Below are 24,639 nucleotides of genomic sequence, written 5' to 3' on the forward strand. Positions count from 1 at the left end.
GGCATTGTCATGCCGTGCCCCTGGAGGAGGGTGAGCAGGTGCCCATGCCCTTGGTCTCCGCACAGCTCCTCCCTGCCACACGCCATGGCAGATGCTGCGTGGCCAGGGCAGTCAGAGCCCCTGAATAACATTCCTCTTTGGGATCCTGACCACTTTTTGATCCTGTAAATCCCAGCCCTGTCCTGAAAAGCGGAACTTGGAGGCTTTGGGGCAGAGGGAGGATAGAACTGCTGAACCAGAGCCTTTGTCAGACAAACCCGTAAAGTATAGAGTACATGGGCCAAGGACGTGGCAGGAGCCAAGCTGGGAACAACAGCCCCAATTTATTGAGATTCCAGCACAACAAGGGCAGGCACAGGGGAAATGGTTGCAGCCGCTCTGTCGCGGGCTCTAATTGCAAACAGAGGTTGGGGTGTGGTGCAAGCAGCCACTGCTGCTCCCCAGTTTGCCACAGGGCACAGCCTCTCCTTGGGGTGGAGACCACGGAACCTGCTGCCCTCAGTGGCTGCTGGACTCAGAACCTCTCTCAGTCTCCATCAGGTGCGAGGGGACTCTCCTCATTCCCTGCCAGCCCCAGGAACAACCTGTTCACTCTGGAGGCACACGTCACTCGTGGGGCTCTGGCAGCGAGATCCCAGGAGCCTTCGCTTCCCCAGCCTGCAAACTTTCGATGAGGCACTTAACAGATGACTCTGGGTGGGGAAAACCAGCCTGGTTCCAGAACAGAACATTAAACCCCTGTGCCACAAGCCCACAAAGTGGAGGCAGGGCCATTCCAACCTCTGCACAGACCCCCAGATACCTCAGGCAGCTGAGAGGGGACCAGGGCTGGAAATAACGTGGAGAACAGAACAGATGGTAATGAGGAACCTGGTGCAGCAGCTGCTGCCACATCTGCAATGGGTTTGAGCACATGGAGACTGAATGAACCTGCAAGCACAGGCAGGAGCATGTGTGCTCCTGCTCGTGGGCACGGTGTGGCTTGGGGCTTATGGCACTGAATTCTGTCTAAGGCACAGCTAATACAGCTACAAAACCCCAAATGTGGCTTTGGAAACTGGAGTCAGGCCTGTCACAGCACTCAGGGGAGCAGATGAGAGCACAGACACACTTTGTGCCACTTGTCTCTGTCTAGCTGAGTAGGAAATAGGGAATTGCCATCCATTTCCAAAGATCCCAATGGTTTTTTTTGTTTCTTCACCAAATCTGATCAAATGGTGCCAGTCCAGCAGCTGTTCCGGTTCCTCTGCAGTCTCCAGTGGCCTGATGGGGTGATGCTCAGTTTGGGTTCTGTGCACACCCTGTCCCATCGGTGCTTTGGGACAATTAACTGTCTCAGCAGAGCCCGTGGGACATTCTGAGGCCTCACTGGGGCTCCTGGAATGTCATGACGAGTTCTCGTTGCTCCTTACTGATTGCCTGGAAGGAACACAACCCACAGACCTCAACATGATGCTTCTCCCACCCTGCCACACTCAGGGAGGAAAGTGGGCTGAGTGTGTCACACACTGCTGTCCCCTGCATGCACAGAACAACCCCCTCACCTCCCTCAGGAACATCCCACAGCCCACCTACTCCACAGGGAAAAGTACCTGAGACCTCCAGAGAAAATGCCCAGGCCTAAAGTTTCAGCAGGACTTGGCTGCTGGGGAGGTCTTGGAGAAGTGGAGGGTCTGAATGTCATTCCAGGCCCCATTGAGCCCCCTCCAGCGGGTGCTACAAGGAGGAGGTTGGGTTGGTTTGGTTTGGTTGGATCTGTTTTTACCTGCCAGGCCTGCTGGCGAGCCTGGATCAGCTGCTGCAACTCCGCAATCCTGTCCCTCCCCATCAGCACGGACTCAGCCACCCTCCTGTTCTCTTCCTCCTTCTCCCTGAGGACTCTGCGCAGGTAGGAGCGGTGCTTCAGGAAGTACGGCACCATGGCGCTGCGGACGTCGTCCTCGGGGATCCCGCTGGGCCGCCTGCGCACACAGCACGGCCTGGAGCAGCCGCAGGGCCGGGATCCCGCCCGGCACCAGCCCCACACAGCCCCACACAGCCCCACACTGACCCCACACTGACCCACACAGCCCCACACTGACCCCACACTGCCCCACACAGCCCCACACTGACCCCACACTGACCCCACACAGCCCCACACTGACCCACACTGACCCACACAGCCCCACACTGACCCCACACTGACCCACACTGACCCACACAGCCCCACACTGACCCCACACTGACCCCACACTGACCCACACTGACCCACACTGACCCCACACTGCCCCACACAGCCCCACACTGCCCCCACACTGACCCACACTGCCCCACACTGACCCACACAGCCCCACACTGACCCACACAGCCCCACACAGCCCCACACTGACCCCACACTGACCCACACTGACCCACACAGCCCCACACTGACCCCACACTGACCCACACAGCCCCACACTGACCCCACACTGACCCACACTGACCCACACAGCCCCACACTGACCCCACACTGACCCCACACTGACCCACACTGACCCACACAGCCCCACACTGACCCACACAGCCCCACACTGACCCACACTGACCCACACAGCCCCACACTGACCCCACACAGCCCCACACTGCCCCACACTGCCCCACACTGACCCACACAGCCCCACACAGCCCCACACTGCCCCACACTGACCCCACACTGACCCACACAGCCCCACACTGCCCCACACAGCCCCACACTGACCCACACTGCCCCACACTGACCCCACACTGACCCACACAGCCCCACACTGACCCACACAGCCCCACACTGACCCCACACTGACCCACACAGCCCCACACTGCCCCACACAGCCCCACACTGACCCCACACTGACCCCACACTGACCCACACTGCCCCACACAGCCCCACACTGCCCCACACTGCCCCACATTGACCCCACACTGCCCCACACTGACCCACACTGACCCCACACTGACCCACACAGCCCCACACTGACCCCACACTGCCCCACACAGCCCCCACACTGACCCCACACTGACCCACACTGCCCCACACAGCCCCACACTGCCCCACATTGACCCCACACTGCCCCACACTGACCCACACTGACCCACACAGCCCCACACTGCCCCACACTGACCCCACACTGACCCACACAGCCCCACACTGCCCCCACACTGCCCCACACTGCCCCACACAGCCCCACACTGACCCACACTGCCCCACACTGCCCCACACTGACCCACACTGCCCCACACTGACCCCACACTGACCCACACAGCCCCACACTGCCCCCACACTGCCCCACACTGCCCCACACAGCCCCACACTGACCCACACTGCCCCACACTGCCCCACACTGACCCACACAGCCCCACACTGACCCCACACTGCCCCACACAGCCCCACACTGACCCACACTGACCCACACAGCCCCACACTGCCCCACACTGACCCCACACTGCCCCACACAGCCCCACACTGACCCACACAGCCCCACACTGACCCACACTGCCCCACACTGCCCCACACTGACCCACACAGCCCCACACTGCCCCACACTGCCCCACACTGACCCCACACTGACCCACACAGCCCCACACTGACCCACACAGCCCCACACTGCCCCCACACTGACCCACACTGACCCACACAGCCCCACACAGCCCCACACTGACCTCACACTGCCCCACACTGACCCCACACTGACCCCACACAGCCCCACACTGCCCCACACAGCCCCACACTGCCCCACACTGACCCCACACTGACCCCCACAGCCCCACACTGACCCCACACTGCCCCACACTGACCCCACACTGCCCCACACTGACCCCACACTGACCCACACTGCCCCACACTGACCCCACACTGCCCCACACAGACCCCACACTGACCCCACACTGCCCCACACTGCCCCACACAGCCCCACACTGCCCCCACACTGACCCCACACTGACCCACACAGCCCCACACTGACCCCACACTGACCCACACTGCCCCTCACTGACCCCACACTGCCCCACACAGCCCCACACTGACCCCACACTGCCCCACACTGACCCCACACTGACCCACACTGCCCCACACTGACCCCACACTGCCCCACACTGACCCACACTGCCCCACACTGACCCCACACTGCCCCACACAGACCCCACACTGACCCCACACTGCCCCACACAGCCCCCACACTGACCCCACACTGACCCACACAGCCCCACACTGACCCCACACTGACCCACACTGCCCCTCACTGACCCCACACTGCCCCACACAGCCCCACACTGACCCCACACTGACCCCACACTGACCCCACACTGACCCACACTGCCCCATCGGGTGCCAAACTGCTGCCAGGTGGGATCGGCTCTGCGGCTCCCCCAGTTTCCTCTGGCACAGGGAACTGAGGACAGCCAGAGCAGGAGCCCCACCGGAGGGAACAGGAAGCCCTTCCTCAAACCCGGCCATAAGTGGAAGCCTGGAGCAGGCAGGATGTCATTCACCCCCTCAGCACAGAAACACAAAATCTGGGTGTTTCTGGCTACAGTCCCCAGTCTGTCTCCCAGGTGGCCAAACAGCACCTGCAGCATCTGCTGAGGCCCTGAGCCAGGAACATAAAGAGCACCCAGGGGAGCTCTGCTGTTGGACAGAAGCTCTGCCCAACAGATCGGTCAGAACTGGCTTGTCCCCCCGTCTCAGTGGCACTGACTTCCTTGCACTAAGGAAGCAAATGGAAATGGATCCCGGACCCAGAGATGCACAGATTAAACTGATTTTTGTGTGTTTCAGGCCCAGTGACACCCAGTGACATTGCTGTAAAGATACAGCAGCTTTCAGACCCTCCCTTGCAGCATGAGGCCAAGAGGACACCCAAACATCACCCAGGATGTTGCCCTTGCAGGAACATGAGCCCTGCCCCTGGCCATCCATACCATGCTGGCTCTTCCCGGTCCTTTGCCTCCTCCACAACCTTATCCAATGAACTAAAGAGTCCCTCTAGATTCCCTTCATTTTTCACTTCCTGGATCTCCTCCTGCAAAGGAAGGACACGACAGGGATTCAGCAAGACCCGAAGTGAACAAACACAGGCACCACTCTGCTTGTGAGCCCCCGCTGGTCATGAAATTGTTTGGGTTGGAAGAGACCTTAAAATCCATCTCGTTCCACCTTCCACTATCCCAGGTTGCTCCAAGCCCCGTCCAACCTGGCCTTAAACACTTCCAGGGATGGGCAGCCACAGCTTCTCTGGGCAACCTGTGCCAGGGCCTCTCCACCCTGACAGGGAAGAATTTCTTCCCAATATCCCACCTATCCCTGCCCTCTGGCAGTGGGAAGCCATTCCCCCTTGCCCTGTCACTCCAGGTCCTTGTCCGAAGCCCTTCCAGCTTTGTCCTGGATGAAGGGCCTACGCCCTAAGAATCACCATCCCTGAGGGCATTTAACAGATGCGTGCATGTGGCACTTAGGGACATGGTTTAGTAGTGGCCTTGGCAGTGCTGGGGAAATGCCTGGACTCGACAGTCCTAGCAGTGTTTTCGAACCTGAATGATTCTACAGCTCTTTCTGGGGAAGACAGAGCGGTCTGGAGAGCAGCCGCAGCTTTCTGCTTTTGCCATTTAGGAAAATGTATTTGCTGCCCTTAAAATCAACCTGTTCAGCACTTTTTCACAGGGTTTTGTATCTCCTTTAGGCTCTCTAAGCAGCTCCCCAGGCACCCGGGTGGCTCCCCTGTTCACCTTTATGGACGCCTGTAGCTGGGAGATGAACTGATCGTAAATGCTCCGGGTCAGCTGGGGCTGCAGCTTGTAGAAGCAGCGGTAGCAGTTGACAAACCTCTGGTAGCTGCAAGACCGAGGGGGGCAGGATCAGGACTGGGGTCACGGTGGAGTCGGAGGCAGGGTTAGAGATGGGGCCGGGGTCAGGGCCAGGCTCAGAGCCGGGCGGGCCCATGGCCAGGGCAGGGCGGGGACCGGCTCAGGGATCCCTCCCCGCTCCGCCCCGCCCGACCCCGCTCCCGCCTCACCTCCCGGCGGCCACCAGCTTCTCCAGGAAGGTGTCCACCACGGTGGTGAACACCTGGGCGCGACCCGGGGCCGCCGACAGGGCCGGGCCTCCACCGCCATCGGCACCGCCGTCCCCCGCCACCGCCGCGCCGCCATCGCCGCCCGCCGCCGCCATGGCTCGGCCCGCGCGCGGCCGCCGCTGCCCATTGGCTGCCTCCACGGCGGCCGCCGCTGCCCATTGGCTGCCTCCACGGCGGCCGCCGCTGCCCATTGGCTGCCTCCACGGCGGCCGCCGCTGCCCATTGGCCGGGGCGCCGGGCCCCGCCCCCGCCGGCCGCAAGCGCGGGAAGAGAGCGCGGGGCCGCCCCGGGGCCGCCCCCAAACCGCGACAAAACCGTGACAAAACCGAGACAAAACCGCCACAAACCCCACCGCCCCAAGAAGCTGCCGGCCCTGAAGCGGAGCAGCGTGAGAAACCGTCCTTCCCTCCCCTGTCCCTGTGGAAATGCCCGCCCTGGCCCCCAGCTACTGAGGCTCTCGACCGTTTAGTGAAACGATCAAGCCTGAAGAATTAAACGAGGAAAGCAGCAGTAAAGTTCAGCTCGAATGGAGGAGAAAAAAAGCGACATTTCCCATGTAACAGCCAACCAGGACCTCGGGGCGGGTCTGGGTCACAGCTGATTGCAGGCGCTCCACGTGCTCCAGCCCCTTCTCCCCGGCTCGTTCAGCCACCGAGCAGCCGCCTGTCCCTGCGCTCTCAGGCAGGCCACGTCCCTCTCCTAGTCCCTGGTCCAAAGGCAAAGGGTGAAACCTTTCTGTGACACGACAAAAAGCAGCCGCCTCCCCTGGCATGGACAGTCATGTGCTTTTAAACGCAGGCACCAAGCCGAAGGTCTCTGAAGTTTATTAGTTGTCAAGAACGTTGCTGGTTACCATTAAGTTTGACAGTGTCTCCCCACACCGGTGCTGCCGCCCCTCCACGCCGCACACTGGGATTCGCCCTGCTGCACTCGGCAGAGGTCGCTTGTTAATGTTCCTGTTAATATTAGCGTTACTGCTGCCCTGCGATTTGGGGTGCTGTTGTTCTGCCTTTCAGAGCAGAATCTGTTATTAGAGCAAGAGCCGACTGCTGTCAACTTGTAAACCACAAACAGGTGACCAGAGCAGGTGCAGAAGGTGCTGCTCCAACAGCTCCACCAGTGGCTCCAGCATCCAGTGCCTTTCTGAGCACTGCAGGAAACAAGAATGGGATGAAGAGGGCTTTGATGGGTCACCCGCAGCCCATCACAGCACCACACCTTAGAATCACGCTCTGCCCTTAGCAGAGAACCCACCTCAGCAGCAGCTTCAGCACGCTCCATCTCCAGCAGATATGGTGGCATGTCCAGTCCCTGCTGGGCAGGGCCAACACTGGGATGAAGGGCAGAGCCACACATGGTGAGTCCCCACAGGAGGAGACAGCCAAGTGGAAGCCAGTAACAGCCACAGGTCGGCAGGATCAACACCTCGACCAAAATTCCTGGTTATGGCAGCAGGGGAATGGAGGTGGTGCACTCTGTTGTTTGGAGGTGCATCCCAAACCCCCCTGGACATGGCTAACTGGGCTGAGCACCACATGTGGGCTGGCAGTATGAAAGGGAAATCACAACCACCAAGAGCAGCAGAGTACAGTCAAACAATCCCTTCCCTCCCCCTCCCCAAAAAGCAGCCTCTGGTTTCATCCTCCTGAAGTTTTCACCTGGTAAAATACACAGACCATAGCTCAGGATTCTGATCCAGCAATTGTGCAAAACATTATCCTTGCCCTTCCCAAACAGGATGAGCAGAATTTAAACTCATTAAGTATTAGTGAACCATCACTTCTTATTCAATATGAACATGCCAGTCAGGTTTGAACCAGATCAAAAGCCAGCACAAGGTTTTTCCTTCCCCACCTCGCATCTAATTGTAGCTCAAACCCCATTCAGTTCTCATCCAGCTGCCGGCAGCACCACAATTGGACACTTCCAAACTGCATTTCTGGGCTTAAACTAACTAAGGTGGGAAGTGGCCGCAGCCACTCTGAACATGCAGGATTGACACACTGAACAAGGCCACAGGACAACCATTCAGTTCCCCAGAAATCAGAATAAGCTTCCCTAAAATAATTAAATTACAACAGATTAAAAACACAGGTTAGGTGTCAAAACCGCCATCAGCTAATTCCAAACAGCCAGCTCAGCCCCTGACTCGCTATCAGCCAGCTTGCTGTTTGGAGGATGAGAGACAGGGCACGTTCTCCAAGAATATACAAAACAAGTATGTAGATCTATTCAAAACGCAGGAAATCAGGTCTGAAGTGGTTCCAGGTTACTCTCATCTCACATCTTCTAGAAATAAATGCAGGTAATTGGAGAAATTCACTTGTCTATCTTCTGCTTCCAGCTTCCCACAGCACAACTGCCACTTAGAGACATCCCACCAGAGGGTCCTGCTGCAGGCTGTGAGACTCCTCTCCTTGGAAGTTTGGCAAAGATGAAAATAATTTAAAGAGAATAAACTGGCTTTTTGCTTAAGCCAGTAAGTCTTTAATTAAAAATAAAAGGAATTAATAACTTGCCAGGATGCATTCACACACCTGGAATGGACTGTCCCAGGCAAACGGCACTGCCAAAGGTCATGGTTTAAGCAAAACCAGCAGCAGAGCATCGCATGACGCTCAAATCAAAAGAGGTGAAGCGCAGTTGCTTTTGCATCTGCCTTGTGCTGTGAAACCAGCCAGAGACAAAGGCACAGCAGCTGCGCCGCCTCCCAGGCTCTCCCCTGTGACAGTCCAAACTCAAGAGGGTTCACAGGAAGGTTCTCCTCCACCAGCTGCCTCTACCAGTGCCTTGAGTCCACCAGCTCTGGGCGCAGGCTCAGCTTCTTCAGCGTTTCATACCCCACCACGATGACGATGGTGGAAGGAGTGGCCGAAATGATGCGGGCAGAAAGGCCTTTAGTCAGCCCCCAGGGACCTTCCTCTGCAATGAGCTGTTTGAAGGTGAGAATGATGGAGCTCTTGCCTTCCACCTGCAATGCCAGAACAAACATTGACAGAGCTGCCAGACTCCATACTGAGCTGCTCTGAGGCTCTGCTGCAACTGAAGACTCTGGAGACGACAGATCAGCCTGTCCAACAGCCTTGATCTGGTCTCCAGAATTCCCTGAGGAGGGGAGCAAAAAAAGCACAGAGTCCTAAGGAGGCAGCAGGAAGCACCTCTCCCTTTCTGAAGAGAAAGCCTGTCTGAGCAGGCCAGGCCAGCACTGCCAGCCTTGCTCCCTGGGCTGCTCTCGTTAATGCTGAGGGTTAATCAAGCGGCTAATAGCCAGGATGAAAGGGCCAGGGAGAGCAGAGAAGCAGCTCACCTGAAACCACAGAGATCAGGGAGCTGAGGCTGAACCCCACCCCGGACTGTGCCAAGCAGGCTGAGCTCTTACCTGGACCCGAGCCCTCACCACATCCATGGGGTTGGTGAGTGTGGAAGCTGTTGCAGCCGCAAGCGGCCCCGATATCGCTTGCAGAAGGAGATGGGGACAGTCTTTAGGAGTCAAACTCGAAAGCTGTTCTGGGAACAGGAGAGAGAGGAAAGTTTCAGACTTTCAGTGGCCGCTTATCATTTCCTTAACTCCACCCCCTAATTCCAATTGATTTGCAGTGAGCAGAATCCCTGATTCTGCCTGCCACCTCCTCCCACAGAATCTCGAGGCGGTGCTTCCTACACCAACCAGAAAGCTGGCACAGCACAGGGAGCACGACTCATCACACCAGTGGCTTCAGGACACTCCCCATGCTTCCTTCCACAGCCTCCCATCAGCTGCCACACCTGTGGGGCAAACTGGACAGAATGAGCTTCTATGTCTCCAAAACAGGGTATGAAAACACCCACCCTCTTTGGAAGGTGGGGGAAGCCTTAAGACAAGGCCCTATCGGAAGGTGTCTGCAGAGATTTGCACAGGAAGCTGTCACTACTGGACACACTGTCCAGGAGGTACCCTGGTATCCCACTCTGGATCCCTAAGGAGAAAAGCACCATGTAGTGCTCATCCCAGATTTCCTCACTCTGCTCCTGCTGCTTGGCCAATTGGATTTGAATCTCCCACACTTTTGATGGTTAAAGTTGGACAGAAGACCATTCAAAAGCCCCATTTTTTTCAGACGATGAGGAGGCCTGCCTGGCAGGCGGGAAGGAAGCAGCTCTGCCCATTGATTGGAATCAGGGCCAGCAGTGTCCTTTGAACCCGAGGAGGGTTCAGTGACCCCCGCTGCTGCTCCAGGGACAGAGGACTGGGAAATGCAGCCAAAGCAGATTCACTGACAGCTGGGGCTTATGTTTCCCATAATCTAGATTTCCACTGAGAAGACAGGGAAAGAGCAAACACCTGGAAGCGGAGAGCTCTGGTCTCTCCATATCAACTGCCTTGTTCTTACATGCCCTCCTTTGAGCCCTTTTGGCGTGAAAATCTTACAGTTAATACAGTGGGTTTTGGTCTTATAAACTGTTGACATGGAGACTGATGGGAGCACTCCCACAAAGTACACACTGGACCAACTTGCCAAGCTGCATTTAATGCCACTGCCATTTAAATGCAGCCCGAATGCAGAACCAACATTCCCTGTAGCTACCAGAACTCTGGAAAGCAAACAGGACCTTTGAGACATCTGGATTTTGAAGAACAGGTGACCTCCAAGACATATTTTAGGCCCAGTACAGCAAAAACCCAAACTGCTCATTCCCACCACCTTTTGGCAGAAATTAGGTAAGCAGACGCAGAAAAACCACGTGCAATGCTGTACAGCAGAAATCTAAAGGATCACCAGAGGTGGAAATAAACCTTAGCTGGCCAATACCTTTAGCCTTTGGAAACACCCTAAGGAGTATGAGAACTGAGCTAGGGAGAAAGAACATTCTGCTGAGTGCAGTTTTTCATCCCAAGACTTGGTGCCAATTTTAAAGCTGCCAAAACTGAAGCAACACCTGACAGAAACCCAGGGAAGATTTGGCCTTTGTCTCTGCCTGTTGTTTGGTTTTGCCATGAGATTTGTGGCTCTAGAAGTCCTTTTGCCATATATGAGATTGCTGAGTCCACATGAACTGAAAGATGAACTATACTTACACGGTGGCTCCTAAACTCTGCCCAACACAAGAGCCTTCCCACTCCCACGGAGAAGGCATTATCTGGGATCAGTGGAAGAGACAGTTAAAGCAGATACATAAAGCCCCACTTGCCTAGAGCCATCCAGTTTAAAATCCTCCAGCACTTGGACCCCTCGGCATTATTTGCATTGAAACACTGCTGCTCTGTTAAACTTCCACCCAACACCTGCAGAATTCCTACACAACCAGACACAGCTCTTTAGCTCAGGACAGGTTCTGCTCCCACCTCGAGAGAGAAAGCGAATCATGCTGAATCCACAGTGTCAAGAGTCGATCCGAGGGGCTTCTGGGTCTCCTGGGATAAGATACGTTTCAAGTCTCCTTTCACTTACCAGCATAGAAGTGGTAGAAGGGCCACCAGACCGCACTGTTGGGAATATAAGTGAGCAGCGAGGCCACATAGCCCCTGTAGAAGCCTCTAAAACCGTCGGCCTTGAAAATCTGTACAATGATGTCCTTGGTTTGGCCAAAGACCAGCAGCCGCTTGCCGTCTTGGTTCTGCACCTTGAACCTGCCCATGCTCTCCCCCTTCCTCTGCATCATGAGGTGCTGGGAGATGACATCAATGGGCACCGTGATGCTCTGGGCCACCAGGGAGGCCGAGCCGCCGGCCACCAGAGACTTCACAGCGTTGTTGTTGTTGTACCGTGACACGTACTTCCGAGTGAGCTCGTATGTTGTCACATAGCACTGTCCTGAGATCAGCGTGAAGGTGTTGACCAAAAAGCCACGGTAGAGCCCAGCCGTCCCTTCTGTCCGCAGGATTTTCACAAAGGCATCAAAAGTCCCGTTGTAAAGGCTCTTGCCCTTCTGAACCTGCAACCGTGTCCGGATGAGTGTGAAGGGGTAAACGCTCACCCGGATCATCATAGTCATGCAAATCCCAAGCACATAGAATTTCCTTTTGTCCAGGTGCTCCCACTCAATGATGGGGATGTTGCGTTTGTCCTCCATGGCTCCTTGGGGTCAGGCAGGAGAGGTCCAGATCTCCCTCAAAGGTACAGAGCAGATCCAGGCCCAGCCTTCCAGCCTTGACCAACCAGACTGCAAGTGCTGGCACCTGAAATGAGAGACCTCTTGGGTAGAGGACAAAGCCCCCGTTCGCTACGGCCGCCCACATCACCTCAAACTTTGCTGACTCTCCTCGAGCACACAGCAAGCCCTTGCACAGCATTGTGCCAACTGAGCAGAGGGACTGTAACCTCCAGAGGTAGGGCCCTACCATGTGGCCAATGGTGACACCTTCTGATGTCACCGTGGCCGTTTTCTGAGCTCCAGCAGCAGCTGGCACATGTGGCAGCTCTCACCACAGCCCAGACTGCTCTGTGGAAAAGCAAAGCTCCCATGCTTTGGGAAGCAGGCTGAGAGCCATCAGATGAGCACCACTCCAGCAGCACACACACCTTTTAATGGACACGCAAGATCAGGGATGGCCAACCAAAGCAGCTTCTCCCCAGGTCATTCCAGGTCTGTGATGCTCCCAGGTGTCAGGACGTCACTTTTCAGTTCCAGGATCTGTACAAAGAAGAAAGTGACAAGTCTCTGTTTGCGTTCTTAGATTCCCTGCATGAATTAGACACATTTCTTTGGGCATTTCCATTCTGATCTTCCTAAAGCTGGAGGGTGATGAGAAGGTGAAAAGAAGAACAACAATGGGAAAATAAGGCCCATGCAAAACAGTCATGTAGTCTCCACACTGATGACCAAGGCCCCGAAAAGAAAGGGTTAAACCACAGCCCAGGATCTCTCTGTTGAGCTGCTTGTCAGCTACATCGAGCAAAGTTCACCCTCCCTTCCAACACTCCACTGCTGCTCCTGGTCTGATAACCCCCCTGCCAGTGCTGGCTCTGCTGAGCACCAGGAATGGGGGGGATGAGGAGGAAGGTGCTGGTTCAGCCTCCCCCAGCCCCAACTGCTGCAGCTCATCACCATGTCTCAGCAAGCACCAACTGCTTCTCCATAACCAGGCTCCTGGTACTTCCAGCTACTGTAATTAGCAAATTAACTTGCTGCATGATTAACCAAGCTTGGGCTAAGAGAACCTACACACAGGGCCAGGCAACAAGAGAAGGGCAGCTCAGAGAATCACCCAGAGCAACACTGACCATTTCACTGCCTGTAAGGACTTACCTTCCACATCAAAATAAAAAACCCTGGGGTGTTTGGGTGGCTAAACTTTTGGGAAAGGCTTCACTACAGCTGGATCATAACATATTCCAGGCGCTGGCAAATGGGTACTGGAAGCGTGTGCCCAGGCACGAGCTGAACTGCTGGAGAGCAGAGCTAGAGCAAGAAGCAGGAATGGGGGGGCCAAAACCTGAGATCTGAAAACAGATTCACCAAGTGAGAACTCAAAGGGACGGGCAGCCAGCACCACACACCGATTTGGGGGCACTTTCCATTACCAAGCCACAACATCAGTGCCTAAAGCAGCTCCAAGGGAGAGGGACGTGGGACAAGGCCTGGAGTGACAGGACAGGGGGAATGGCTTCCCACTGACCAAGAGCAGGGTTAGATGAGATACTGGGAATTCTTCCCTGTCAGGGTGGGCAGGCCCTGGCACAGACTGTCCAGAGAAGCTGTGGCTGCCCCATCCCTGGCAGTGTCCAAGGCCAGGTTAGATGGGGCTTGGAGCAACCTGGGATAGTGGAAGGTGTCCCTGCCATGGCAGGGGGTGGGATGGGATGGGCTTTTAGGTCCTTCCAACCCAAACCAGTCTGTGACTCTTGGGGAAATGTCTCCACATGTCAGAATTCATGAAGAGCTCACACAGGCCAGAGACATTCTGTTAGAAACAGAATAACAAAACTGGAAATTGTTCTCCTCTGGCACAGAGAAGAAATTACAGTTATGAAATTATGGCAGATCAGGGGTGGGTGTCCCATTAACTGACCATTTCATTGCCTGTCGGCCAACAAAAGCATTGCAGGCTACCACAGCTCCTGCAGATGGACAGGGGAGTTAAAAACCCCCAAGGGCACCAACATTTTTACCACTGCAAAGAGAGCTACACTTCACCCTCCCAAGCAATTGCCTTGGCAGTTAAGGCACAACAAACACCACAGCCTGGCTAAACAAAGCCTGGATTGCTTTAGTTACAATTACAGCCTTACTGGGTTTGCTAATTCTGGCATGATTTGACACACAAAGCTTCCTGCACAGGAATGATCTGCACACAGCACCTATGAAAACATGACTTGGCTCTTGTTAGGAGTCCCACTAGCTTAATATTTTAGGGTCTAGCCAATATGGTTCCCTGGTGAAGCCTGGTCCATACTCCAAACTCCTCTGCCACCCAGGGACGGAATTCAGCTCCCCACAAAGGAAAGGGAAGGGCTGCCTGCAAAAAACATCCTCATTACTGCAATATGGAAAACAAAATAATAAAATAATGGTGAAGTATCCTTGATCTTTATTTAGTTTTATGTGCTCTAGTGCTTTGGGTTTAGAATTTCAGCCACAACTTCTTGAGTAAACAGCTGTACTTTCTCTGGACTCTTAGCAATAACTCCTCTCATTTGGGATCCCAATTAGACAAAGTCACTTTAACCCCATGGCTCTGAGGCGCTCAAAGTCTCTCCTGTGTGGAAGAAGGAAAGCATCCTGGCAGCTCGAAGGATGACCAGCATGGCCACAATTCTTACTTTGCCAACATAAAGAGTTTTGCTCACAGCATTTACCCTTCCAGAAATTCAGACCAAGGTCTTGCTCAGGGCAGGGATCCCATCACACTCATTAAGCAACTCTCTGACGATCTTTCAAGCAATTTTAGAGAGGCTGATATAAAAGTAATGGCTACATCTCCTAAGAATTGACCTGCCCTCCAAAACAAGGTACAAGTGTACCAGATTTCCCTGCAGCTCACGCTTCCTTAAACTCTGGAGCAGCTTCTGTGCCAAAACCATCCCTCAGTGGTTCCTTCCCACCATGCACAAAGCAGCATTTCTTGAACTTCTGCCTGGAAATCCAAGCAGGGGGCACCAAACAGGCTGCCCCTGCCCCCGCTCTCTCGTCTGGGCACAGCCTCAGTGTCCTATACACAGAACTCAACTTAGTAGAAACCCCCCCAATTTATGTCCTTTTAATGCTACCCTGTCAGCCTGGTCCCCAACCCGCTCTTTGCTGCAGCTGGAGCTAAAGATGATTCTCTGGCAAACACAGACAGGGTCTTTGTGTCCCCCAGCCAGGGATGTGTCCTGCCCAGCATGCTAATGCCTCAGCACCCGCCTGGGAACCATCCGGAGCCAGCCCCGAGGCTGCCTGGCATCTCCTTCAGCAAAGGATCACAGAATAGTCAGAGTTGGATGGGACCCAGAAGGGCCATCGAGTCCAGCTCTGGAGTGAATGGCCCATTCGGGGATCGAACCTTGACCTTGGTGTTATTAGCACCATATCCAACTCACCGAGCTAAGCTAATCCACTGCTCCCTCCTTAAATTCACCCCACGGTGGGAGCGGACACAAACCCGCGAGGCAGTCCTGGCTATAACCCCAGCCCCGCGGAGCAGCTGTCGCTCTGGAACCGATGTGGCACAGGAACTCTGATGCCAGCACTTCTCTCCCCAGCCCCGCGGGCAGGAGCCCCTCACCCTCCTACTCCCCGAGCGAAACCACCAACTCTGATCCCTGGTCCCCAAAACCTCGGCCGTGCTCTGAGGCCGCGAACAGGGGCAGAGCTCGGTCCGGGATCCGCTCAAGGTCACTGCCGGGCCAGACGCGGCTCCGTATCGCGGGGGTGTCCCCACCGTCCCCGAGGCAGCTTTACCCCTGCAGCCCCGGGGGGCTCCGGCCGCCTCCCCGTCCACCCTGCGGGGACTTCGGCCTCTGCCCTGGGGAGGGTCCCTGGACCTCCAGCCCCCTTCCCCGCCGCCGTGCAAGCCGCGCTCCGCCTGCCCCGGGCGGCCTCGCCGAGGGGGGGCTTCGGGCCCTTCCCCGTCTGCCCCGGGACCCTCCGGCCCCTCCTCCTGGGGTCCTTCAAGGCCAAGTGGGGCTGCACCAACCCTCGCCCCCATCCCGGCTTACCGGCACCCCTCGCCAGCCGCCCCCTCTCCCCCGCCCGCCGCCCTCCCGTCCGGCCGCGCAGCCTCCACACCTGCCCAGGCCCCCGCTCAGTCGCCGCCGCCCGCACCGGCGGGGCCGGGCCGGGCCGGGCCGGGTCACCACCGTTAGGCCCTGCCACGCCGCTGCTGGCCCAGGCCAGGCCTCTCCCCGTCCTGCCGCAGGCCCGGCCCCGCCACCCCCTCACCTGACGCCGGCGGGAGAGACCCCCGAGGACGCCCGGCCCGGCCCGGCCCGGCCCCGCTGCCCCATGGCCGTTCCCCGGCCGGAAGCGCCCGGCGGCGTCAGCACCCGAGCGCCGCCGCCATCTTGGGCACGGGCAGAGGCCGCGCCGGAAGTGCCCCGCGCGCGCTTCCGGCCGCAGTAAAGAGGGCGGCGGCCGCGGGGCGCGGAGCAGCCGCGAGGGGGCGCGCGCGCCTTAAAGGGACCGCGCCGAATTCTGGCTCTTAAAGGGCCAGCGCCCATCAGCGGCCGCGTGCGGGACCTGCGCGGCACGTGCCGGAAGGGCCGGGGCACGGCGAGGAGCGGAAAACAGCCCGGATGCACCCAGTGGAAGGGAGCGATGGGCGAGTGTGAGAGAGTTGTACCCCGCTTCCCGCTCTCCTTGCACGTGCACGCCCGGCACGCACCGCACAGGAACACGCATCCCTGCACGCACTCGTGTGCGCACACGTGTTGATCCCGCACGCCTTGCACGCCCCCACGCACATTGCCCAAAAGGCCCCCCGGGGCTGCTCCATGGACCCAGCAATGTGAGGCATTGAGTTTTCCTTTTTTAATAAAAAAGCAAAGAGCAGGAAAATGTACAGCTGGTTTGACTTCAAAAAGGCAGATCAAAGACATTGGAAATGGGGTCGGGGGGATAGCTAGGGAGAGGTGGGGGGCTCTGCCACCCGGGGGGCCCAAGGGGTGGGATCATGCGGTGTTGAGGGGCGGGTGGCAGTGCGGGGTGGGTGCCCATGGGGTTGGCTTATGGAGCCCACTGAGCACCGCTTGTCCCATGTTGAGCTTTTTATGGAACCTGGGGTTTTTTCTGGGGTAATACCAGTGTCAGCATTCACCATTTCCACCCCACGTCCTTGCCCCATGGCCACATTTCTCCTCTGTGCCACATCCTTTCCCTGTCCCTACGACTTTCTTTTGCCCTCCACTCTCTCCCCATCCCACTCCCCTGCCCCATCCCACCCTGTTGCCCCATGCTGCTGCTCCCAGGGCCCATTCCACCTCCTCCCCCAGAATGTGAACCTTATGTTAAAACAGGTGTATTAAATAAAAAAAAACAAACCAAAAACCCTTTCACATTCACACCCTTCCCCATATCCCCCTCCCCAGGGTCTCCCTGACCCGCTGGCAGTGTCACGCCGTGTCCCCCGCTGGCACGTGCAGTCGGTTGTTATCCACATCGATGTCCCCATCAAGCTGGAGGCAGCAAGCCTGGGAGCCTTCATCCTCCTCCTCCTCCTCGGTGGCAGCTCCGGGTGCTGGGGGCTCTGTGCTGCCCCCATTGAGGGGCACCTTCTCCCGGTGGCGGGACGGGGGGCTGTGGGCCGTGCTGCAGCCCCGCACCTTGCTCCGAGCTTTGAGCTGGTCATGGTAGGCGAGGAGGGCCAGGCAGGCAGCCACGGTCAGCGTCCCCGCCAGCAGCACTGTCACCGTGACAAAGTGTGGCCAGTATGACCAGGGGGTGCCAGTGCCCAATGGCTCCTGGGCCAACTCCTTGTCATCCATCCCGTCCCCCGAGGCCACCTTGTCAGGGTCCCTGAGCTGGTAGTGAGCCACGGTCCAGGTGTAGCCATTCTCCGTGGCCTGGCACTTGTAGGTGCCAGCCATATCCTCCTGCATGATGACCACCAGCGTGTGGTCAGGCAGCAGCACCATGTTCCCCTGGCCACTGCTGGGCTGCTGCCAGCTGTAGGTGGCCAGTGCAGAGTTGCGGGGGCACGGCAGCTGGACCACGGTGTTCCGCTGGGGGCTGAGCTCTGTGGGTGTGGAGAGCAGGGTGATGAGGTGCACCCCATGTACCCCGTCCAACCCCATGTGCCCCATCCCGCTGTGCTCCCATACTCAACCCTGCACGGTGGGATCCTCTGGTGTCCCCCAGGCTCGGGGCATGCCTGCGCTCCTCCTGTGGTGGCATGTGGTGACCGGGCTCCCTGTCTCAACGTCCTGCAGCCACGCACTCCTGCGGCCGGGAGAGCGGGGTCAGCATCCAGGTGACCTCCACACCCCCTTCCCATCCTCGTCCCGCTGCTCACGTGTCATTGGTGGCATTGGTGGCATTGGTGGCGAGGCGGGCAGGCTGGCAGGAGCCCTCGGAGCTGTGCCAGGCACAGTAGGGGTCCCGTGCCAGCACGCACTCGGCGCAGCTCTGGTGCAGGCTGCAGTTGGCCAGCGGGACCTGCAGGACGCCTCTGGAGTAGCCCACATAGAGGATGCCCTGGGGAGGGAGAGGCGCAGGGCTGAGCCTCCCCCCAGCCTCTGTTGGACGGCTGTTGGGTGGCCTGGGTGACCGCATCTGCCCTACCTTCCCTGGGGCCAGCAGCAGGTTCTTCACCGGCTCTGGCATCGCAAAGAGCTGGATGCTCTCCACGATGTGGGGACCCTCGGGCAGCTCCACTGCCTTATGTAGGAAACCCTCCGCTGCGGGGCACAGGGGACATCACTGAGGCTTTGGAGCCAAGGGAAGGGTTGGAGGGGTGAGCCTGCGTGCACCCCCATAAAAGCCCACCTGTGGCCAGGAACATGACACGATAGGTGACCCCTGAGATGCCGCGAGTCTCATCCACTGTGATGCGCGTGTAGGTGACGTCTGACTTCACCAGGAGAGGCCGCCCCTGGATGGGTGACACCTTCCCGTCCATCAGGAAATGCTCCTTCATGAAGCTGAGGGCTTTGTCTGAGGAGGGACCCATGGCGCACTGTGGGGGGAGAGAGGGTTCTGTGCTGGTGTGGGGAAACTGAGGCATGGGGAGGGGAGGATGTGCTGCATCACTGCACTGCCCTGTGCCAGCGCCAGTGGGGTGCAGAGGGCCCCTCCTCCTTTCTCATCCTGCTTGCAGTGTGAGCACACAGGGCAAATTGGGATAGACAGACCCGTCTCTTGGGGACCAGCATTGTCCCCCAGAGAGTCCAGCCCCCCTGAGTGGGCAGCACTCACGCTGCCAGGCCGGGGAGTCATGTCGGCGCCACTGTAGACGGTCCAGCGAGAGCTCTCCTTGTTCAGCTCCTTGTACTTGCCCTCGAAGACCTTCTCCAGATCCTCCTGACTGTAGGCGCAGACGGCGGCGCTGCCCGCCCTGCCCGCCTGCCTGCAGGGAGGGACAGCCAGGTGGGCAGCAGCAGGGCACAGGCCCCCGACTGCCTCCACACCCCTGGGCACTCACCACTGCGAGGTGAAGACGGCGTAGAAGTCAGCACGGCCGTCGTGGCGGGGCAGGGCAAAGGCGTGGTGGATGACGTTGAAGGGGAAGCGGCCGGCCTGGGAGCACACCAGCTGCGCCTTCAGGAAAGTTGTCCACTTCTTCTGCAGCACCTTGTCCCCCCCTACATCACTCTGCAGAGCCGGAGGGTGCTCATTACCAAGGTGACAAGATCCGGTTACTCCCTTTGTCCCCTGTCACTGTCCCCATCACGGTGTCATCATCCCACGTCATTGTCCCCTGTCATCGTTGCCGATCATAGTACAACCATTGTCTCCCATCATTGTCCCACATCCTCATCATCCCCCATCACCATACCCCCACTGTAGCCCACCCTCATTCCCTGCTGCCATCCCTGCACCCACCTTGCAGACACGGGCCACCCGTGGCACCAGGAGCCGCTCGAAGAAGTCGAACTCATCCGCTGTCTCCTCAAAGAAGAAGTAGACCTTGTCGTCCCCAGGGATGCTGAAGGAAGCCACGAAGGCGGCGTCGGCTACAGGCACAGCCAGGGCAGGTGGGTGAGAAGCTGGAGCCGTGGGGGGCTGCAGGCACCCCTGGCACTGGGGGATCCTCCCCAGGACCTTCCCTCTGCTCACCCGAGAGCCAGCGGAGGAAGGCGTCTGTCTTGAGCAGGGTGCGGGTACCCAGTGAGCGGGAGATGATGGGCTCGTTGCCCTGGAAGTTGTTCATGGTGCCGGCGTAGAGCTCACCGTCTGCTCGGGGACAGAGTGGGGGGAGTGAGCTGCGGTGGGGACCCCCCACCCTCATCCTCCACTCCATCGCAGGGGTGGGTGCCCACCCGTGAGGCCACCGGCCCCATACTCACCCACCAGCAGGGCCGTGTAGGTGTGCTGCGGATCAAAGGGGCACTGGCCCTTCCCGTCCAGGAAGGGTTGTCCTCTGCCACTGGACATGAGTGTGAAGTTTTCCAGGTGCTGTGGAAAAGGGGAGAAAAATCAGCCAAAGGAGTGAAAACAACCCCAGATCTGTAGGGAATGACTGCGGAACATCTTGCAGACATGGGTGGTCCATGTTTTCAAGGTGGGTGCAGGGATGATGACAGGGGGTGATGACAGAGGATGCCGAGGGTACCTGGGTCCTGTCACCTTCCCTCATTTTCCTGTTGGGGACTGGCAGTCACCATGTGCTCAGCACGGGGGAAACTGAGGCAGGGACAGAGAGCCTGGAGTCACCTGAGGGGACCCAAAACTGGGGTTTCCCTGCCAGAGGAAGAGTTGCTGGCAGCTGAGTGAGAATCACCACGGGCTCCTTTAGCAGATGGGACACAAAGATGTCCCTTGGCGGGGACACCCAGCACCCCCTTCCTGGGGACACCCCATGATGCAATTCACTTCTGGGAGCGTATTTTGTGGGTCCTCACAGCAACACCACAACCTGCACAGAGACCCCTGTGCCCTGTCCTGGGGAGGACACTCACGATGTAGGTGCACGCGGGGCTGAAGGCGTAGGTCCCGCAGACGTAGAGGTGGGTCTGGTTCAGGGCCACCAGGACTCGGATGAAGTTGAAGCACTCGGTCTGAGGGGAAAAGAGCAGAGTTGGGTGCTGAGCACCCCAGTAGCTTTGTGGGACCCCTGAGCCCCCAAAGGGCCATCTCACCTCTTGGCTCTTCTTCTTAAAAGCACATTCAGAGGTTTTCTCAGCTGTGGGTCCCCATGTTATCTGCAAAGAGAATGGAGATGTTCCTGGGCTGCGGGGCCCAGCCCCAGCAGGGAAACTGAAACACAGTGGAGGTCTCCCCACTTCCACCTCCCCAAAAGCGGTGGCTGCTCACCGTGGCTTTGGCATGGATGCTGCCGGGGGTGCCGACAGCAAGGGCCAGCACCTGGTCGCGTGCCCCCACGTACAGCTCCTCCTCGCTCTCATCCAGGAGGAAGACGTCGTAATGGGAGACGTTGTCCTGGCTGAAGTGGGTGAGGGTCCGCCGGGGGTCCCCTGGCAGGAGCAGAGGGGGTGACGGGGGCCAAGAGGGTCACACACACACCACCACCATCAGCCGCGGGCGGATGTGGCAGCAGCTGCCATTGCAGCTTGTGTCACATCTCACACAGGAAATGGGGTGCAGTTCTTCCCCTCCAGCTCCCACGCCACATTCCCCCTCCAGGTCCCCACCTCCCCCTGTCCCCTCCAGGTCCTACTGCAAGAGCTGAACATCCTCAAGCTGCAGAGCCCCAGAAATGGGGTGCATTTTCCCCCAAGCTGTGCCTGTGATGCTTTGGGGCCATGGCCAAGGGCAGTGCTCCGATTGGGGGATGCACTGCCCCAGGGTGACACCCTGGAGGGATTACAAGCCCCCGAGGTGCCAGACTGGGGGGGGTCACCAGGGATGACCACCGAAAGGAGGACCACTGAAGGGGGGGAAATCCCCGAAAGTGGGGGATTTTTTGCAATTCTCGGCATGGCTACATGGGGAAGGGGAAGTGACAGCGCAGTCATGGCTGGAAAGGCACGACCCTACCATAGGGCACAGACCCTCTTGCAGCCCGACTGCCACAGCACAGCCCCCACCAAGTTCCTGCTTCGCCACCTGCCTTTCAGCTGGACATGCCATGCCTTGTCCCTTCCAGAGACAGCTTTTCATCCCCCCAGGGTGACCCTGAGCAAACCCTGGGTGCCAGGTGGGTGACAAAATGGCTGTTGGGTCTGGCACACCGGGTGCTGGGGTGCCAAGCAGACTCATCTACTCTCATCCCCCACTGCATCACCTGCGGCCACTGGCACTGTCTCCAGCCCCACACGAGGGTCAGTGATGGGGCGGAGGGGCTGTGATGGGGGCACCCCAAGGTTCCTGATGCTGGATGCTCAACCCTGGGGATGGACACTCTCCCAGGCAGATGTTGTGTGTCCCCTTCCCCAGCTGTCCCAGCTCTTCCCAGTCCTCCTGCTCCCGGTGCCATACTCACCGCTGGGGAAGGTGATGCGGGGCAGGGGCTCTGCGCAGAGCATGGCAGCCGGCACCACCACCCCGCAGAGCAGGCGAAGGGCGGCGGGCATGGCGGGGGGCGGCAGGGATGCGCCCCAGGAGGGTCCCACAACCATCCCTGCGGGGAGGGCGAGGGTGAGGGTACACGCTGCCGGGCTGCCGTGTCACTTCACCCGGCGGAAACAAGAGAGGGGAAGCAGCAACCGGCGCAGAGGCGGGGGATGGGGGGGCACGAAGTTCCCACTGCTCCACCGGCACAGTCAGAGAAGTCCTGCGGGCCTCCTGCACCAAAATCTCTGGCACAGTCAGAGATGTCCCCTCACCCTCTGGGGCTCCTGCACCAGGGACCCCGGCACAGAGGTGACCAGATGCTCCTGCCTTTGCCCCCAGAGCCCATCCCCATCAGGGATTTCTCTGTCTGGCTCCATCAGTTACCAGAGTGTCCACAAAATGGGGGGGAACACACACGGGAGCCCCCTTCTTGCAGCTCTTTCTGCAGCTCATGCCAGAAGCACTGGGGAAAGAGCCATGTCTCGAGAACCTCGCGGTCCCCAGGACCCCTTCTGATGGCCACCGCGTCCCCAGCGAGCGGCATTACCTCTCTGGCGGGCGAGGACAGAGCCGCTCACCTCCAGCCCTGGAGCACGGGCAGCCGGCAGGCGCCGGAGCCCTGGGGGCTGTGGCCACGAGCCCCCCGTGGGCCCATGCCCTGCACCCGGCTGCAGCGTGGCCGTGCTGCCAGCCCGGCTCCTGCTGGGCTCGCTGCAGCCCGGCCCAGCCCAACCCTGCGTGGCTCCGCCGGGACTGCGGGAACCTGAAAGTCCTGCTGGAAGAGGACGAGCCTCGGCAGGTTGGGGCAGTGGGTGCCTGCGCCCGCCTCCCCTGCCTCGCACCCCCGCAGGGACAGCAGCGAAGCCTGGCGGAGGCAGCTGGGATGGGAACCAGCGAGCTCTGCTCCTCCGGCTGGGTGCTCAGGGGGTGACGTGGCGGAGAAAGGTGTGCTCAGATGCCTGGGTTTGCTTGCTGGGGAAATCTTTGGGGTGAGGAAAGCAGCGGCATTTTTTCGGTGGATTGTGTGGACCAACAGCAGGCCTGAGCATCAGTCCCGAAACCAGCCCCATGGGGACAAGCATCGTCCAGAAAACCAGCCCCCAGGGCTGAGCATTGCTCCCCACAAACAGCCCCATGGGGCTATCATCCCCACAAACAGTCCCCCAGGGCCGAGCATCGGCCCCACAAAGCTCCCGCAGCTGTTCCAGGAACCCGCCTCGCTGGAGATTCCATCCTTCACCCCAGGCTGATCTGGGGAGGCTGTAGGCAAGAGACCCCCCAAAGCTGAAGCCCTGGAGTTCCTCAGCATCACAGCCATACCTGAGGTACTCCAATATCCCTCTGTGGACAAGGCTGAGGAGCATCCTGCCCTGTTGGGGCCTCCTTACCTGCCTCCCCCGTCCCCACAGCAGCCCACCGGGACGCAGAGCCCTGGGAGGGCAGCGCTGTCCTCACCACCTTGCTTGGCTGGGACAGAAGCTCCTTGTGAGCGCAGAAAGTAGGTTACTCTGCCCCGGATTTCCCACTTGGCCAAGGGCTGGCTGAGGGACGGGGCCGCACGGAGCCTTGGACCGGCTGCATTGTTCTGCCCTGGGCCAGAGCCACCGAGGCCGCGGAGGGGGAGGAGGGATGGGAAAGAGAGCAGAGGCTCCTTGGCGAGGCTGAAGGCTTGGTGGGGGCTGTGGTGGGGCTAAGGAAAACCGCCAGAGTGTTCCCCAGCATGAGCCAGGGCTGACACAGGATGTGAGGTGACAGCAGCCTCGAGGCTGCTCCAGCAGTGTGGGAAGCCAGAATCCCTTCTCAGCCCTATCTCTCCTCTTTTATGGGTCCCCTGGTCACAGTGGTCTGGTGACATGGTGGGGAGGTGTAATTTACAGCCTCCCTGCATGCGATTTGCGCATGGGAGCGAGTGCCACCAAGGGTCTCTCAACACTGGGGTGGTTTAGTTTCCCCTGATGCTTTCAGGTTGACCACAGCTGTGGCTTCATGGGTCTTGCTGCTGCTTGGA

At 58.6% G+C, this 24,639-nt stretch overlaps 2 protein-coding genes across 4 annotated transcripts; both read right to left on the minus strand.

Moving 5' to 3' along the window:
• Positions 1-391: 391 nt before the first annotated feature.
• On the minus strand, positions 392-16,540 carry SLC25A44 (solute carrier family 25 member 44). 3 transcript variants are annotated; one of them, XM_082298832.1, is made up of 7 exons: positions 16,404-16,540; positions 12,563-12,674; positions 11,492-12,219; positions 9,442-9,569; positions 7,317-9,033; positions 6,637-7,212; positions 5,730-5,821 (listed from the first exon to the last, which is right to left on the minus strand). In XM_082298832.1, the coding sequence occupies exons 3-5, from the start codon at positions 12,111-12,113 to the stop codon at positions 8,842-8,844; spliced, it is 942 nt and encodes a 313-aa protein (XP_082154958.1). In that variant the 5' UTR covers positions 12,114-12,219; positions 12,563-12,674; positions 16,404-16,540; the 3' UTR covers positions 5,730-5,821; positions 6,637-7,212; positions 7,317-8,841. The 3 variants fall into 3 exon arrangements, with proteins under 3 accessions (XP_082154959.1, XP_082154958.1, XP_082154957.1); XM_082298831.1 differs by having other exon boundaries at positions 6,637-9,033; XM_082298833.1 differs by lacking the exons at positions 6,637-7,212; positions 7,317-9,033; positions 9,442-9,569; ... (1 more) ...; positions 12,563-12,674; positions 16,404-16,540 and adding exons at positions 392-1,419; positions 1,766-1,961; positions 4,912-5,012; positions 6,003-6,179 and having other exon boundaries at positions 5,716-5,821.
• Positions 16,541-17,572: 1,032 nt separating this feature from the next.
• SEMA4A (semaphorin 4A) lies at positions 17,573-22,696 on the minus strand (the record flags this gene model as incomplete). Its single annotated transcript, XM_082298527.1, has 14 exons — positions 17,573-18,195; positions 18,286-18,398; positions 18,472-18,653; positions 18,741-18,856; positions 18,945-19,134; positions 19,374-19,524; positions 19,600-19,769; positions 20,001-20,131; positions 20,235-20,351; positions 20,465-20,573; positions 21,077-21,175; positions 21,257-21,319; positions 21,432-21,592; positions 22,561-22,696. 14 exons carry the CDS (start codon positions 22,694-22,696, stop codon positions 17,573-17,575), a joined length of 2,361 nt encoding a protein of 786 aa, XP_082154653.1.
• Positions 22,697-24,639: the final 1,943 nt, after the last annotated feature.

The sequence above is a fragment of the Coloeus monedula genome, assembly GCF_965178545.1.
Source record: "Coloeus monedula genome assembly, chromosome: 29".
Taxonomy (NCBI): domain Eukaryota; kingdom Metazoa; phylum Chordata; class Aves; order Passeriformes; family Corvidae; genus Coloeus; species Coloeus monedula.